This window comes from Naegleria fowleri, assembly GCF_008403515.1.
Source record: "Naegleria fowleri strain ATCC 30894 chromosome Unknown tig3, whole genome shotgun sequence".
In the NCBI taxonomy this organism is placed as follows: Eukaryota; Heterolobosea; class Eutetramitea; order Acrasida; family Naegleriidae; genus Naegleria; species Naegleria fowleri.
This window is the reverse complement of record NW_025407935.1, coordinates 248859-267068: the sequence shown is the minus strand read 5'-3', so window position 1 is coordinate 267068 and position 18210 is coordinate 248859. Positions and strand designations below refer to the sequence as shown.

Sequence of the window (18210 nt, the reverse complement as noted above, 5' to 3'; positions counted from 1 at the left end):
TCTGTAAAGAGAACGATGTCTGAAGGGAAAGAGAAACATGTTGCAAAGGTTAAATTATACATGCGAAAGAAAAACCATGTTCCACAGCTATATATACGAAGGGAGAAAAAGAATTAAAGAAAACTTTGAATGCCTCAAGATTCTGGACCGACCAAACACTCATCACCAACAACGTACCACCACAGACAGAGTTCAACACCACCGCTTGTACCACCCTATTTATCCCTCTCTTCTTCAATATATATACATTCAATACACCCCCGCGACCATAATTGCACAATTCTACATACTGGTCATGTGACCTAGTGCAATTCAAAAAACACCGAATATTCCTGTCAGAACGTACATACCGATTGGTTTTATCCGATGTTTCCGAGCATGTAAAACAAACAACTACTAGTGAGAGAGGCTTACTTTGGTGTTTGGTCAAACCTCGTACTCATGATGATGACCCCAAGATCAAAAAAGTGTCGCTCACTTGTTCAATCCAAAGACACTCTTCAAGTCCTCGTTGGTATTGGCGAATTCGATCGAGTAAATTAAAAATCCATTCTTCTCCACTATACTGCTAGTGCTACTAACCCTACATTTTCTACCACCGCTCGATCTTGAGCATAGGTCATCACTGTTTGTGCTGCTCGTCTTTCTGGATGGATCATTCCGACAATCATGTCGCAGTTTCATCTTTTTCATCATCAACTAGTTCCAATCATCATCAACATCACCACCACCATTCCTTACGCACTACTTCAAGTAAACCCTCTCATTTTGAATGCTTCTCAACCATCGTGTTAGGGTGTGGAGGAGAATATTCTACAGGTAGTACTAATAGTAATGGTGGTAGTGGTGGTGGTAGTGGTGGTGGTAGTGGTGGTGGTAGTGGTGGTGGTAGTGGTGGTGGTAGTGGTAGGACTAGTGCCATCACCAACAAGTCGCCAAAGACTCCATCCCTCCAACTAGTACCGACAATGGTTCCTTCGACGAGTACCAATACTACTATTACTGCTACTACTCATTCTCCTCACCTGCTGCAACAACAACCTTACCAACAACATTTGTGTCATTTGTCCTCTATTGAACTTCAAATTAAGAATTCCACTCAGAGATTGAAGACCATTACAAGTGGTGACTATCATTCCTTTTATTTGTATGAAAATGGACATGCACAAGCCATTGGTGATAACTCTAAATATCAATTGAATATTCGACCATTCACTCTCTCTCATGTGAATCATTTGAGAAGTGTGAACAGATTTGACATTTATATTAACACCAGTAACATCCATAAGGATGATCACAACAACATCATCACCTCCAGAATAACTCAACCACCCAACTCAAACATGATGATGATTGCAAAGATTGCATCTAAATACGATCACACTCTCTTCCTCACTCAAGATGGTCAAGTCTATTCCTGTGGATGTAATAATCAATATGGTCAATTAGGAACTGGAACTTTTTTACCCTCTCATGTTCCCTTTCCCATTCAAATGAATTTTAGAACATGTTTACAAAAGCAACAAACACCACCATCATTAACATCATCACTCAATGAAACAATTCAACACAACCAACAACACCCCAAGATGATCATGGTGACACTAATTGCAACAGGAAAGGAACATTCCTTATTTGTTGCTGAACATAACCATCAAAGTATCTTGTTTGGATGTGGATCCAATCGATATGGTCAATTGGGAATGAATCATTTATCAACAAGTGTGAATGTGACCATTCCTCTTGAAATCATGTCCTTTGATTGGAATTCCAATAATGGGAATGCAATTGACATTCACCATGAGAAGGACTTGTCATTGAATGATCCTTCATCATCCTTCTTTTCTTCTTCCAATCTGAAGAAAATTGATTGTGGACACCATCATAGTGCTGTACTGTGTCAAAATGGTGACTTGTACATGTTTGGAAGAAATGACAAGTGTCAATGTTTGATTTCCAATCGTCAGAATATCTCTCACAAGAATTCTCGGTCAAATCACCACCACCACCACCTTGTCGACTCTATTACAAAACCTCGAATAGTTCTCTCTCACATTGAGGATGTGAGTTGTGGAGAAGATTTCACAGTGGCATATTCCCATTCCTATTTGTACATTTCAAGAAATGAATATCCTTGTAATAGAAATAATGGTGGTAATGATGATTGGGGTGGTATGAATGGTAGTAGTAGTTGTAGTCCTACTTCTCTTGTAGAACGAACAGAAATTTCAAAATTAGAATCATCCATGATCAGAATTCCTCTTTCAACTCTCTTTAAAATGATCCTAAAAGGAAACACACGCTCGAAAAAGGTCACAGTGTGTGGTTTGGGAACTTTGTCACATCATAGAACTGTATTACTGTTGAGAGAAAATTTAACTTTAGAACAACCATATTCTGAATTTTTCACAAGTGTCAGCAATCGACTTGTTCCTCCACTCGAAGAGATTTATTTGAGTGTTTTAAATGAACAAGGTCAATGCATTCTTTCATGGAAATATGGAAATTGTAATAATACTATTGAACGATGGATAGATTCAAGAGATGAATTATCCATGAACGTTGAGTATACTCACTCATTAGAAGAGAGAAGAAATTGCTCCTTCAAACCAAAACATGATTATCCTTGTCAATGTGGAGCATGTTTTACGACCAAAGTCATGATGAGTTGTGGAAAAGAAAATGTAACCATTGTGATTGAAAGGTATTGTCATTTGTTGTATCAAGCATTATGTAATGATCAATGGTGTGATATTAAGGTTGTTGTTTTAGAATAATCTCGAACTTTTTATTCCTAGAAAAGAGTAGATCTGGAGATTCTATTCTGGTAATTGTACTTTTTCATCCTTGTTGTGCGAATCATGACTTTTTGTGTGTACCATAAATGATCGTTCTCGCTTTGTCACCATGCAATGAGTCTGTTGTTTATTGATCATAATTGAGTTGAATTGAAAAAATGTTTTTGAGTATTCTCCCAACACCTCCCAACTACAACTACTACTACTACTCATTCATACACCTTTCATTAAATTTTCCAAACGAAGAATACTAAAAGTCATGTGTTTTCGAGCCATGTGTCTACTCGCAGCACTCATGTGTTGCTCATTGAATATTTCAGGCGATGAAATGTTCACTTCGCTGAGTTTTCTGGGGACTCATCCACCTTCGCCGGACTTGAATGATAATAACAAGGATACGAATGATCATGAAAAGGACTTGATCAAAAAAGAAGAAATGTTTATTGATGACGGTCATAAGAAGCAATTTCGATCGAAAAGTTCAACTGTGTGAAGGAGATGCCAAAAAAATAAAAACACAAATTTGTCACCTTCGAAGCCATCGCGCGATGGCGCCAAGATCACCCTCTCTTAAGGGTTCATTGAAATGTCTTCTCCCTTTTCATCCTTGTTTTGAGAATCTGTTTTTTCTTCTTCCTTCTTTCCATAAGATGGTCTTTGATCCAATTCATGAATGACACTTCTCAAATCCTCACTCGAGTATTGTGTTTGTTGTTTGGTGGACATGGCATCTCCAACATCTCCACATCCTCCTGTGAACATGACATTTTGAACCAATCCTGAATTGTAGGAACTCACAAAAGGAATGTGAGGAAACATTTGAAGATCCGATCGAGGGAAATAATCCTGTTTGTCGTGTTCTTGAATGGCCTTCAAATCGGTCGTATAGTCATGAATGAAACGAGGAGGTGGATTCGGATGTTCTCGTTGCTCTTGTTCTTGTTGGGCTGTTGTGGTTGGATGTTGTTGTTTGAATTCTTGTGGCATTTGTTGTTGTTGTTATTGTTGTTGGATTGGTTAATTAGCTGTGTTTTGAGAAGTTATTCTCTCGATCGTCTCTGTGAGTGGTTCACGTTCTCTGGAGTGCTGATAAAACAAGTGTAACTTCTGTTTTAAGATAATTACCATTCTTGGTAATAATTGAAAATAGGTTCTTTAGGAGACAAAAAATCTGTAAAATTCTGCTGCATTAAAGCACAGTATCAATAATAGTAAAGCATACGATTTAATAATAATTTTACTTTCTCATTTTACTTTCTTAAATCTCTTATTCTTCACTAGTCTTGACCTGGACCATATAACGAATTCTCACTTGATCCACATTATACACAATATATTCATTGTAACTGAGTGAGAAATTCCAATAACGATTGGCATTGACCTTTTCGACTGGTTTTGGTGTCTCCACAATAGGTCCTAATGGAATATGCACTCCATCGTACTGCACATAGGGTTGTTCATCATTAGGTCCTCTCGCTCCAACACCCATGGTCGAGTCGAAACCATTTTTCGCATCTTCCATATATTCTGCTTCATAGGTACGATATGGATTTCCAACCAAGACTTCACACAACAAGAGTAAGGCTTGTCCCTCACTCACATCCGAGCGACAATAACCCAAACTCTTTCCAAACATGTCTGCGCAGTAAATTCCTTTACCAAACATGTAACCAGAGGCAGGAGCTTCTTTTGGTGCAATTAATAGACCCTTTGAGAGAATAGATAAAAAGTTTGTGACTGGACTTCCGTGCCATAACAACATGCGATGGAGACTCTTTCCTTTTGATTTTTGTTTGGACAGGAATTGTTCAAATCTCTCTGATTCACTTGGTCGATTCACTCTGAAAATATTCATAATTTTAACGTCACGTCCACTTCGATCCATGTATTGATTAATGACAGAGAATTCTTCATCGGTCTTTGAGAGAGGTGCAAGTTGAGCACCCAAGGCATGATAGGTGTAATCGAGTGGATTCATTGTCTTGATGTTCAATTGGGAAGCTAATAAAATTCTCGCCGCAGTTCTCAATTCAATTAAATCTTCCAATGATTTCATTTTAGCAAGTACTTCATGTTCAGTTTCGAGAGCTTCAATTGGACAATTGACACATCCATGATGAGGAATGAGTGAATAGAATTCATTAGAAAGATCTGCTAACTTTCCTAAAATGACTAATAATTCACTTGGTGGCAAATTTGGATTGGCATCCTTATCCTTAATAGTTTGTAAAATAGTGGTCAATACTTCATAACCCTTCTTCAATCTCTCTTTGGATAATTGGCCTAATGAGAAGTATTCATCACTAATACCCAATCGAATTAAATCTTTTCTTAAAATGGTAATATCACAAACCAATTTCATCAAATCATAAATAGGTTCTGGAAGAGTAGATGAAGCTGCTTTGGATAAATCAATAGGTTGTAATGGATCTCTAACCTTTCTCTTACTAACATCAACAATCTTGTACTTTTTAGTCTTTTCTTCAAATTCCTTTCCCCATTCATTTCCTGTTTTAGATTTGAAAATCTTTTTAAATTCAGCAATAGCTTCATCCTTATCTTGGAATGGAGTGGTTTGGAACATACCAGTCTCACCAACTCTACCATATCGATTGAAGAGGACATATAAATTTTGACCAACATTATGACCAATTTGAAGAATATAAAAGTTATTGTAACCATTGGTTCCATATTTGACATCGGTCTTGTTCAATACTGCATGGAAATATCGAACATCATTGTTATTGGTTTGAGAATCATCGTCAGTACTACTAGTTGAATCATCCACCAAGACTTGACAATTCTTCAAGGCACAATTAGAATCCATTTTTGGTATTCTTTCCTTCTTTTCTTCTTCCGTCTCTTGTCGATTAGCTTCATTCTCCTCAAAGATTCTCAATGCTTCACTTGCATCACTTTCAAAGGATACATTTTGGTGTGGGACTGGGAATGTTGACATGTACTCAATCAATGTTTTGATTTCATTTTGAGCTTGTTGTTGTTCCAATTCAGAGTTTGAATTTCTTTCTGATTTGTCTAATAATAATTTAGTATAAATACCATTGGTTTGTCTAAACGAGTAATAGAGTGGTGATTTAGAGTCCTTATCTTTGATATGAATATCAGCTTTGGCTTTCATCAAAGATTCCACTAATTCTACATTTTGATGATATCCAAAGAGATTAATACCCACAGCATAATGGAGTGGAGCTCTTTCATCAAGATCTTTTGAGTTGACATTGACACTTTGTTTGGAATGTTCTAAAATAAGATTCACCGTTTCATTGTCTGATTGAAGTACTGCATGATGGAGTGGAGTTCTCTTGAGAGGTGTATCGTGTAAATTGACATTGACTTGATGTTGACACAACATCTTGACGACTCTTCGATCACCAATTAATACTGCAAGATGTAATGCACTTCTTCCATATTTGGTCTCTTGGATATTCGGATTCGCATGATGAGCTAATAAATCCTTCACAATAGATTCCACCACTGAAGCATGGTAATTGAAAATGGTCGTACTTTGACGTGAGTTCTTACAGGCATGAATCAATGCACTTCTCTTATACTTGTTGTCCAATACATTTGGTGTTGCACCATGTTTCAATAATAATGATACAATTTGATCATTTCTATTCTTACAAGCATAATGAAGTGGTGTTCTTCCTTTGCAAGTATCTACTAAATTCACATTGACATGTCTTCTCAATAACATTTTAGTTATGGTCACACTCCATGTTGAATTCCATTCAGAATGAGATCCACAATGACGAGCTACTAAATGCATCACATTTTGTCCATCACTATTGAGATCATTAATTAATAAATCATTTCTAGTCTTTCGAATTAATTTTTGTACGAGACCATATTGTTTAGTATCCAATGCATCACTAATGACTTGAGTTGGTTTGATATTAGGTTCTTGCATGATGAGATAAGCAAGTCCCATAAAAGATCGAGAAAGTGCATATTTGAACATGGTCATGGAAGGTAATTCTTCAGAGGCAACTTTTTCACGAATGGCATGATAAGAGAGAGCAGGGTTCTTTTCAGCAGCTTGATCGTCCTCCTCTTCAGAAGAAGAAGAAGAATAGAGTTCTTTCTCATTTTCAGAACCATCATCATTCTCTTCATCATCATTGTCCTCATCGTAATCATCCTCATCGTCGTCATCCTTTGGTAAATGTCGAGAGGAAGAACGTGCACCCAAAATATGACTCTTCTTCTTCTTCTTACTCTCTTCAAGTAAGGTACGTCTCTTTTGTTCACGAATAGTGAGTGGATCAACAGATCCAGAGGAATAAATGGGTGCATGGACATCACCTCCCTTATTAATCAAAGTGACCACAAAATCAACCTTAGATGATAATAATGCCAAATTAGTAACCGTATTACCATCTTCATCTTTACGATTCAATTCAGCACCTCTCTGAATTAAAAAGATACTACTAATGGTTGCACCCTTCAATGAAGCATAGTGGAGAGGTGATCGACCCATATGATCCACAATATCCATTTCTAATCCTTCAAAGTTACACATATCGGAGACTAATTCAATAGGATCATTGGATGATCCATAATAACCATAAGAATAATATCTATTGGAAGCAAAACCACCACCACCTTGATAAGGAATATCAGTAAAGGCATAAAAGAATGGACTTCTTCCATACGAATCACGACTATTCAAATCAGCTCCATGTTTCAACAAGTATTTCACGAGATGAATGGCATCATCACTTGATTTAGCTGCTTGAACTGCCAAATGAAGTGGAGTAATTCCTTTGAAATCTTTTGCATTGACATCCAATCGATATTTCGAACTCAAATAGACCTTAATTAATTCTGCATTTCTATTTCTAACTGCAAAATGAAGAGGTGTATAGGAAATGTAGTGATTAGGTGGATAATGTTTGGTTCTCATCTTGTTGGTGTTTGGATCCTTAATTTTGATCTTACTTGATTCTGTGATATGAACAATCTTTTCATGTTTCAATGAAGTTTTGGTGAGAGTGAGATACTTTTCCAAGAATTGTAAGAATAGAGTGGTACTGGAACCAGTTGGTGTTTTTGGTTTCTTTCTCTTGTATCCGTAGGAATAGTCATAGGGTTCTCCATCACTGTCTAATTCAACTTCTTCTTCTTCTTGAGTGGTAGTAGTAGTAGTGGTGGTGGTGGTTGTTGTTGTTGTGGTCATTGTACTCATTCCTCCAAAGAACTCTCCACCAGTAGTAGCACTAAATCCACTCCTGTTAAGCATACTACTACTCGTAGTGGATACAAATGAAGTATCTGCTGCTGCTGTTTCTTCATTTTCTTCTTCTTCCTCGTGTTCACTGTCTTCGCTTTGAGAGGACATTTCAGAATGTTCATCATCTTCCATCATCATGGAGGTTTCTTCTTCTTCTTCAGAATCATCCATGAGCTGGGCGTTCTTCTTTTTACTCACCAATTTCTTTTTAGCAGACTTTTTGGTAGAAGAAGAAGGCATCTTTTTTTTAACAGGCACTTCTTCTTCGTCATCTTCCATTCGATCTTCAAAGTCACTCTCCTCCTCATCCTCATCCTCGTCATCATGTTTCCATTGTTTGACTTTCCTCTTGTCTTCCTTCTCGTAAGATTTCTTCTTCCTTGTCTTCTTAGTCTCTTCTTCACCAAAGAGAACATTGAATGGATTGTTGGCCTCACTATTCATGGAAGGTGTTGGATAAGGTGTAGCTTCTCCATCACTATCCTCTGCCAATTCATACATGTTGGAAGATAGAGAGAATTGTTCAATCATGGCCATGAGTGGAGTCTTTCCTGTGGCATCAATGGTTTGAGCCATCTTGTAGAAGAGTTGTTCTGAGTCTTTAATCTGTTGTTCGCTCTGTTCATTCGTGTTGTTATGGTTGGATGAATCTTCACATGTTGCAGTTGTGGATGGAATTTCATCATCATTCATCATTAAGAGTTGTTGTTGTTGTTCTGAATTTGAATGATCATCATGGTAAACTCTCTTATTAACGACCATATTTTCATAAATAATTCCAAAAAGTTTGTTCAAATCTCGATGATTCACTTGTTTCAATACCAAATGGAGAATATTCTCTTCATGTTTCTTACATCTCACACGTGAACCTTGTTCCAATAAGAATTTAATCATATTAATATTGGAATGATTAAATGCTTTCATGAGAGGTGTGACACCATTCTGATCAATTGAATCATAATGAAGGTCATGTTTGATGAATAATTTAGCCAATTCAATATCATATTTAGTTCTAGGACCAGTAATGTAATGGAAGAGAGATTGTTTCTTTGAATCTGTAATGGTCAAATCAATTCGATCCTTTTTAGTTTCAATGAGATATTTGATTTGATTGACATTTTGATCATTCAAATTACTCATTAATTTGTGTATGAGAGTATAACCTTCTGAATCTTTCAAATTCAAATCAACACCTGCATCATTGAGAATAAATTCAGTAATACCATAATGAGATTTCAACATGGAAATGTTCAATGGAGAATATTTCCATGAATTGAGTGCATGTAAATCAGCACCTGCAGCTAATAATAGTTTAACAATATCAAACCAACCATAAGCAACGGCATAGTGCATGACACTGTTACCAGCAGAATCTTTGTGATTAGGATCAGCACCATTTGAGAGAAGGAATCGACAAATTTCAAAATGACCATTCATGGCTGCATACATGAGAAGAGATTTCTTACGGGAACAGAGTTTTTCAATTTTGGCACCTTTTTCAATTAAAGTTTTCACAACTTGTAAATGTCCTCTCTTACAGGCACTCATTAATGGAGTTTCTTTCAATTTTGCAGCAATATCGACCGGAACGCCACATTCCACTAATTTTTCACAAACTTCTGTATGTCCATACCAAGCAGCTAAATGGAGTGGAGTATAACCAAACTTATCCTTAATAGATCCATACTTGGTGTCTTTTGGACATAAAATTTCAACATTATGAGCATGTCCATATTTAGCAGCATAATGAAGAGCAGTTCTCTTCTGGGAATCCTTTTCAATAATATTAGCACCCTTCTCTAATAAATACTTGATATTATCAGGAGTTGAAGAACATGCAGCAAAATGAAGTGGTCTTTTTTGGAAAGCATCTTGAACGGCACATCCATCACTATTATTCTCTACCAATTCTTTGAGATATTTAGTATGAGGATTAATGGCAGCAAAATGTACGGGAGTTGCATCTTTAGCGAGAGCCTTCTTCACCACACTCACAGATTTGTACTCGGAGAAATTGGAAGTACCATCCAATTCCAAGGCTTCGACATGGAGATGATTCAATCCAAATCCATCTTGTGCTTGTAACTTTTTAGCTAAATGAATAGCAATTTTCAAATTACCAGATTGAACAGCATTATAGATACCATCTTCACCAAAGATACCTAATCCTTTCTTTACAATGAGATAATCAATAGTATCTGTTGTAACATCTGGACATGAGAGACTTCTTTCCAATGCTTCAGCAAATCCGTCATTCCATCGATTGTATTGATAATGATCAGAATCTTTAGCGAATGCAACATCAATACCTTCTCTACCTCCACGTGATACATTAACATTACGAATGGCACGTCCAAATGTTCTTTTACCAACATGTCCAGTACTCATCGTTTCAATCGAATGAGATTGAGAAACTCTAGTTCTATATTTTGTAGTTTCTTCAAAGAGCATTTCGAGAGCTCTTTGATCATTGGAACGAATCGCATAATCCCATACATTCCAATCACAATCTACAGATCTTGAAATCCAAATATTGTTCACATGCTTTTCATCTTCTAGAATCTTTTTCAAAAGAACATAATTTTTAGTGAGAATGGCACGGAAAACTTCCTTACTAGTTCTCACTGGAGAGACTTCAGTGTGCAATTCATCACTCACTTCAGTAAAGGCTTCATCTTTCATTTGGGCAATTCGTTCAAGAACTTGTTCAGGTACTTCACGCATGCCAGGCTTGATCTTTTTCTTTTTAGAAGACTTTTTGGAGGTTGACTTTTTCGAGGTTGTGGTCTTTTTCTTCTTCTTCTTCTTTTTTCCATCCTCCTCATCGGAGTGATCTTCATCATCATTGTCATCTTCCTCATCCTTCTTCTTTCTCTTTTTAGAGGAGGAAGTCGATTTTTTCTCTTGTTTCTTAGATTTCTTTTTTTTAGAGGTGTTTCGCTTCTTCTTTTCAGTTTTGGCATCCGATTCGACATCTTCTTCATCCTCTTCACTGTCGGAAGATTCAGCATCCTTCTTGTTCTTTTTTGATTGTTGTTGTCTCTTCTTTGCTAATTTTTCAGCCTTTTGCTTTTTCTTCATGGCAGCAATACTGATACGAGGAGCATGAGATAATTCTTCAACTTCATCATCAACAGTGTTGTTGTTTTGGTGGTCCTCACTCACATTCTTTTCTTCTTCTTCGTTGAGTTTACTTTTAATGGCCTTGTGAATGACACGTTTGGCTGTTTCTTTAGATTTTCTCGAAGGTCTGGATGATTCGGTCGAGGACTCTGGAGTCATGGTGGTAGTAGTAGCAGCTGACTCATCATGATCCCCTGTCATGGAAGTATCCATGGTGGCATTCGATGATGAGGCATTGGCAGCAGATTCCTCTTCGTCGTTCATCATCACTGGCTGTTCGGTTGATTTCTTGGACTTTCTTGGCATTTTCTTCTTCTTCTGGTATCGTGGAATGGGTATCGTGGAGATGTTCAATCAGAAAATAATGGTGATGATTGGGTGATGAAATGTGAATGATGATGATCAAATAATTTCAGTTATGAGAGAGATAATGGATTCAACACACAAGAGCACCACACGTAATCAGACTAGTTTCAACAATGATGTGCAAAGGGAGAAATAAAGGGAATACAATCGATATCGCTGTGTTTTGAATCAAAATTCACACACAAGAGATGGAATGGCGTCGTGAATTTGAGAGAATTGATCGATTGAATTTTTTGAGAATGATTTTTTCGAAACGAATGAACTTGTGGCCTTTTAGCGAAAACGCCTTTCCAGTTTTCAAGTGAAAATTCCATGAATTGTTGGATTGTTTCAAAAAGAAAAAAAGGTCAATGAACAAATATAGTTCAGCAGACAGACTTCTGTTGCATTTCTTCCAAGACTCGAAGGACACTCTTCTGCTTCATCAGTCCTTCTTTTGTAACAAATGTACAAGAACTGCCTTCTTCTCATTCCGTAAAAAAAATAATGATAACAACTAGTTTAACCTCCGACTCTTCCAGCGTTCAAACTCACCGAACGTGGATCAAGAAAATTCAAGTCCCACTCGGATGTACAATTCTTCAAGTGTTTGTATCCAACAATGAGAATATTTCTCTCAATCAACCTCTCTTTGAATACAAAGTTTTTAATCCACAAACTCAGAGTGATCGTGTCGGAGTGTTTTTATCAAGTATTTATAAGAATTTACAAACAAATACCATGTGTAAAGCAAGAGTTGTCAATGTAATGATACCATCAAGTAGTAGTAATAACAATGATAATTCATCGAATTTGAATTTACCATTTGTAGTTCAATCGGAATCTGATCGAACAATTTTATTGATGGAATATGTCGATGAAAGTGTGAAAGAGAGTTCAACTTTGGACAGTTTTGAACCAAAAAGTCCGGTTTATACTCTATTGTAGATGAGAACCGTATTGAGATTTTTCACAAATTAAATTTATTTTGAATTTGTAATAATTTGTGTAAATTTCTTAAACATGGTAACAACTTCTGGATCATTATTGTATTTCATGAATGCATTTGGATTGACAGCAATTTCATTAATGGCATTGACAATTCTTGGATTTTGGAAACCTCTCATGAGGGTTTCATCTTGAGCCACTAACTTCATGACTTGAGGATTTACAAAATCTGCCATGCATTGACACACATATGGTAATAATGAACTTTCTAGAAATTTCAAACATTCATTATCAGTACTTACTTGGAATGGTAGAATTATCCTTGTTGGATGGTTCTGGTTGTGGTTTGGTGTAAATGGTTGACTTTTGATTTTTGTTTTGGCTAGTTGTTTCTGAATTGGAATTGGATGGTTTTGAGTGGTTTGGTGGAGACATCTTGGATGTTGTTGTTGAGCAAGAGGAGATGGGTGGTGAAATTGAGGAGGTAGTAGCACTAGTAGTAGCTGATGGAGTTGAGGAGGATGATGACGACATTGTCTCTGTTTTTTTCTTCTCACTTGATGGTTGAGAGGGTTCAACATTATTATTACCGCTATTATTATCACTACTACTAGTTCTAGTACCAATAGTACTTCCAATAGTACTCCTACTACTGGTAGAGTTGGATGAAGAACGAGTCGAATTTGGTAATACTTTTTCAATCTCTTTCAACAATTTGTTGGCTTCACTTGTATCATCTTCCAACTTTTTACTCATTTCCAAATCATCTCTTGCTTGTTCATATTTTCTCAACACAAAATAAGCCTTCGCTCTTAATCGATAGGCTTTACCTGCATCTGGATTTAATGTAATGGCTGCATCACAATCTCTTCTCACACTCAAAGGCTTATTTAACATGGCCATACATTCTGCTCTCTTGATAAATAATAGTGCAGATTCTCCATTTTGCAGTTCAATGGACTTTCCATAGTGAATTGCTGCTAACTCGAATTGTTTTTCTTTCAATAGTTGATTTCCTTTGCTCGTATATTCATTGGCAAGTTTTGAATTCTTTGTTGTTGAAGAGGAAATTCCAAACTCAAATCGACCCATGTTGTTTAAATATTTTGAATCAGCAAGCGTCAACGTGGGTGAAGAAATAGTGGTGGTAGCGGCAGTAGTCTCCCCAACATGTGAAGATTTCGTATCTCCACCAAGAGAGGAAGAAGAAGATTTCATGAGCTCGGAATAGGATCCTGCTGTCTTTGCTGCACAAGATGACGAAGAAGGGGGAGAGGAAGAGAGATTTGTGTGTTGTTCTTCTGGTAGTGTCGAATTCGACTTTAAAATTTTAGTTTGACATGGAATTAATAAGGGTTCGTTGGTGTCACTCAGACCATTTTGTTGCTGTTGAGAGGATGAAATTTCCTCATCATTCTCAGAAACTTCCAAAATCAAAGGTTTTGATTGTTTTGGTATTTGTTTGGGTCTCTCCTCAACAAGCCTTGATGGCTGATCTGTTTTTGCATGTTGTTGACATGGATCTACAATTAATTTAGTTGCTCCACAATCATGAATTAGAAAATCTCGAAAGAATTTGAATTCATCACCTTCTCGAATGATTTGAGGGTTTGCTTTGACATACTATCGAAACCGAGAACGAGGATCACACAACGAGAATAATTGTATTACAGATGGTTGAAATGTCATTGAGTCATACAAAAGATTGTGTTGTACACACCTACATTTACAAATTGCTCGAGAGCCTCCAGTTGTGAGGCTGAAAATACAACGCCCTTATGATTGCTTGGGGAATGCTCTGTCGTCTGTTGTGAGCGCTGATTGAGATGGGCTGATGGAGTCATTTTGTTTTTGGGATTGTAATGCATGATGAAGGAGGGTGTTGAACAGATTCGAAAAGATTCTTCAAAAAAAAATTAAAAAATCAACCAAAGCTCTTTCGACGTTGTTCGTTGAGGAAAAGGCTCATCATCACTTTATGATCAATTCTTTCAGCATTGTTTTGGATAATAGTTTGTTAGAGAGAAGTGGTGGTATCATGGATTCGGAAGAAGATGTCGCTTTGAATGATAGTGAAGAGAACACTCCGATGAATCAACAAGATAACGACAAGGAAATTGAGAACTCATCACCTATGACTACTCTGAACAAAAAGAAAAATCATAGTAATAAGCCTACAGTAGTCTGTAGGTACTTTGTGAGTGGAGAGTGCAAATTTGGTTCTTCATGTAGGTTTTACCATCCTCAACAATCCTCGAGGCAAAAGAATTCAAAGAAGAGAAAAATGGAAACTAGTTCCACTAGTACTAAATCATCTTCCGAGAATAATTTTCAACAGCTCAAGTATCCGTTTTCTATTAGTAATAGAAAAGAATACATTACGACATTAAATAGCATGGTAGAAAATGAAAATATGATTCAAGAAAATGATCATTTGAATAATAAGAATCACACCTCTTCCAATGTATTGATAAATTACATGACCAAGAAGAGTCCTAAAGTACCCAAAGGTTGGATTCAAACTGAGCCACTTATTGGAGAGGCTATTCCAAATACAATGCTCATTCCCCTGAAATGTCCTTTGAGTCCTCAAATTTATCCATTTCCAAACAATGTCAGTTTGAAATTACTAGAAGAATATTTTGTGACGACATATGGACAATGTATTGGAATGATCATAGATTTATGTTGTGTTGATTACTATCGAAGAAATGATGTACCACCAGAGATGAAATATCAATCATTTTATATGAATATTCATCATTTTAATAAGTCAACTAATTCATCAGAGAATTTGCTGGATGAGGGTAAGAATCACTCAATACTGACCATGGTTAATGAGATGGATGTTATTGTGCAATGTATTGATAAGTTTATCGAAGAAAATCCTCAGAAATTTATTTTAATTCATTGTACACATGGTCTTAATAGAACAGGTATGTTCGACTATTGTTGAATTGGACAGAGATTGAACATTGTTGATGGCCACGATAGGTTTTGTCATTTGCTATTATTTATTGAAAAAGAAAATTGTCAACACTGTCGAGGATGCTTTAACATTGTTCAAAACACATAGGAAAAGCAATTGTGGTCTCTACAACCCATTCTTTATTGATTTATTATTTGAAATTTTTTCTCAAACAGAATCAGAAATGTATCAAAATATGAATTATCCAGAACCAATGTCTCACTCGAGGAAAAGCATTAGAGATGAACTAAAATTGTATAAACCGTGGAAGAAGAGAAAAGATGAAAATGCATGCATATCAAATTATTCCATGCTTTCCTTTCTGGTGGCTGAGCAGAAACCAGCTCAGCAACCAGTAACAAGCGACGAGATCACTGATGAAACTGTCGAGCAGGATGGAGTGTAAATGTTACAGCATGTGTACTTTAATTAAATGGAGGTTGAAAAATTCATCAATTCAAACAAAGTGCCAAGCTCTACATCCTTGTACACTTGTTCACATGTTTTTTGCCCAAATAACTCCTGATACACTGCAATTAGTAGTGTGTGTTTGATAAGCTTGGCAAATTTCTTGCTCGATTTCATTTCGTTCGCCAACTCTTCCGATTTGTCGGCAGCGATATTTCCAGCAAGCATGGAAATAAATTCTGAACAATAGTCAATTTGACATTTTCGCTGAATGAAATTCAAAATGGCATCCTTATTTGACTTTTCCTCCTCATTGTTGCTGTAGTATTTTGTTTTGATGTCATTGACAATATGCTTCGTCAGTTTCAAAAACTGTTCATATTCACCACGAACAATATTATGAATTTCCTCTAAATTTGGATAATAAACTAAAAACTCGGAGGACTCGTTATTTCTCACAATTTGCAACATTTTTCTCTTTTTGATAGGGGAATTTTCTTGGTTGTCCAAAAGTACTTCTGTTGAATCAACCTCACCTCCCTCTCCGTCCATTGAAAGTAAATGTGTTAATGCTACATATCGTGGACTCTTAATTTTGATTCTATTAAAATTATTGTCACACACCACAAATCCTTCATGTTGTGAGGGATCTAAATTTTTGGCAGCATCAAAAACCATTCCTATTGATGTCAATAATGGATACATTGCAACACATTCCCAACCCATTTTCTCTGCATGTGGTTGTGGGTCCTCCTCCTTCAGCGTGTTCATATCTCTAACTCCTAATAAAATGATTCGATCTCTGTCAGGTATAACAACAATTTCATGTTCTTTTGTGAACAATTCAAACATGTAAATTTTGTTTAAGGATGGATCAGGTAATTTGTACTGCAGTTGATTCATCCAAATATCCCAAAACACTTTATCGAATGTTTTTTTCTTGTTATGAAGATATCCATTGCCACTCGCAGTTCCAGTTGTTGAAATCCACCACATATCACTAAATTTTGCATTGTTAAAACAAATTGTGACAAGTGTGTCAAGACAAGAAACTATTAAAATATAAAATAAAATCACACATACCCATAATAATATAAAGTGCATAAAGATCCATCCACTTTTTCATAGACTTTTGCTTCTTTCCAATTAATGTCCTTTGATGCATTATATTTTTCTCCGTAATTGAAAAACTTTTTGAAAGGGTAACACACAACCTTATAATTTCGATCTCTATCTAAAACTAAACCTCGACATTCTTGAACAATTTCAGAAGAAAAAGGACTCTTCAACATGTCATATTTAAGCGAAATTAAATTCGAGAAGTGTGAATGCTTCTTCACTTTGAGATGATAATTGGAAACGAGTTTTTCAAGACCTTTCTCATTATTTCTTAAAAACCGAACAGTAGCCAATGAAGATGAAATATCTCTCTCATTGGGATCTACTTTAATATTCTTGTGTTCGGAAACGACCTTCTTTTGTTGCATCAATTGAGCTTTTTGTCTTTCCGAAAGATTTTCAAATTGGAGAGCAATATTTGAACATGATGATTTCTTCTTGGACCCACTGAGTGTTGTCTCATCCTCAGATTCACTACTACTGCACTCACTATTACTTCCGTCCGACAAATCATTCGTTTTTTGCAATTCACGAGTGGAAGATGAGGCTTTTTTTGTGGCTTGTTTGTTTTTCCGTTTTTCTCTGTGTAAGGCTTGTTTTTCTTTTTTCGAGACTTGTTTTTTCGATAGACTAGTTTGTTGTTCAAGAGTTTGTGTGGAAGATCCTATGATATCTTCTTCTTCTTGAGAATGGTCCATTTGCAATTTCTGGTGATTCTTCTTTCGGGATGATTTTGGCATGCTGAAACAGGAATGGTCGAATTTGATTTTTTTTTGAATTTGAATATTTATTAGGGTCTTTTCTGGATTGGAACATCATCAGCTATTGGTTTTACAATTTCGAAATTGAATATATTGTTCTTGAAAACTGAGGGAGAATGAAGGTTGCAACCTTGGATGCTTTCAAGAGGGTTGAAGAGAGGGGGGATTCACATGAGAGGCTTTTCACAACCTTGTGAAACAAAGCTTGTACATGGTTGTATGACTGATGGAGAATTGATTAACAAAAAGGGACCTTGTCAGTTGTTTCCTAATTGGTCCTTTCAAGCATTTCATCCCAAATCAAATTTACATTCCTATTTAGGTCTTTGATTAACTTCACGTTTTGTAATATTTTACAAATCATATGAGCGAATTAACACACGGTTGGCACCTTCACACGCTGTTTTTATTCATGGAACGTGTTATTGCACCAACTTGATGTCTTTAGACGTCAAGGAACCACACACTTAAACCCTTATCGATGTC

At 36.3% G+C, this 18210-nt stretch overlaps 7 protein-coding genes across 7 annotated transcripts; 3 read left to right on the top strand and 4 right to left on the bottom strand.

The window, feature by feature from the left end:
• Window positions 1-650: 650 nt before the first annotated feature.
• On the top strand, window positions 651-2777 carry FDP41_007438 (uncharacterized protein; the record flags this gene model as incomplete). Its single annotated transcript, XM_044711183.1, has 1 exon — window positions 651-2777. One exon carries the CDS (start codon window positions 651-653, stop codon window positions 2775-2777), a length of 2127 nt encoding a protein of 708 aa, XP_044568974.1.
• Window positions 2778-3368: 591 nt separating this feature from the next.
• On the bottom strand, window positions 3369-3785 carry FDP41_007437 (uncharacterized protein; the record flags this gene model as incomplete). Its single annotated transcript, XM_044711182.1, has 1 exon — window positions 3369-3785. The coding sequence occupies one exon, from the start codon at window positions 3783-3785 to the stop codon at window positions 3369-3371; it is 417 nt and encodes a 138-aa protein (XP_044568973.1).
• A 280-nt stretch (window positions 3786-4065) lies between these two features.
• On the bottom strand, window positions 4066-11481 carry FDP41_007436 (uncharacterized protein; the record flags this gene model as incomplete). Its single annotated transcript, XM_044711181.1, has 1 exon — window positions 4066-11481. The coding sequence occupies one exon, from the start codon at window positions 11479-11481 to the stop codon at window positions 4066-4068; it is 7416 nt and encodes a 2471-aa protein (XP_044568972.1).
• A 546-nt stretch (window positions 11482-12027) lies between these two features.
• Window positions 12028-12468, top strand: FDP41_007435 (uncharacterized protein; the record flags this gene model as incomplete). Its single annotated transcript, XM_044711180.1, has 1 exon — window positions 12028-12468. The coding sequence occupies one exon, from the start codon at window positions 12028-12030 to the stop codon at window positions 12466-12468; it is 441 nt and encodes a 146-aa protein (XP_044568971.1).
• A 35-nt stretch (window positions 12469-12503) lies between these two features.
• FDP41_007434 (uncharacterized protein) lies at window positions 12504-14312 on the bottom strand (the record flags this gene model as incomplete). The annotated part of the gene is made up of 3 exons (XM_044711179.1): window positions 12504-12697; window positions 12771-14091; window positions 14193-14312. The coding sequence occupies 3 exons, from the start codon at window positions 14310-14312 to the stop codon at window positions 12504-12506; spliced, it is 1635 nt and encodes a 544-aa protein (XP_044568970.1).
• A 134-nt stretch (window positions 14313-14446) lies between these two features.
• On the top strand, window positions 14447-15842 carry FDP41_007433 (uncharacterized protein; the record flags this gene model as incomplete). The annotated part of the gene is made up of 2 exons (XM_044711178.1): window positions 14447-15404; window positions 15463-15842. 2 exons carry the CDS (start codon window positions 14447-14449, stop codon window positions 15840-15842), a joined length of 1338 nt encoding a protein of 445 aa, XP_044568969.1.
• A 23-nt stretch (window positions 15843-15865) lies between these two features.
• Window positions 15866-17703, bottom strand: FDP41_007432 (uncharacterized protein; the record flags this gene model as incomplete). The annotated part of the gene is made up of 2 exons (XM_044711177.1): window positions 15866-16844; window positions 16928-17703. The coding sequence occupies 2 exons, from the start codon at window positions 17701-17703 to the stop codon at window positions 15866-15868; spliced, it is 1755 nt and encodes a 584-aa protein (XP_044568968.1).
• Window positions 17704-18210: the final 507 nt, after the last annotated feature.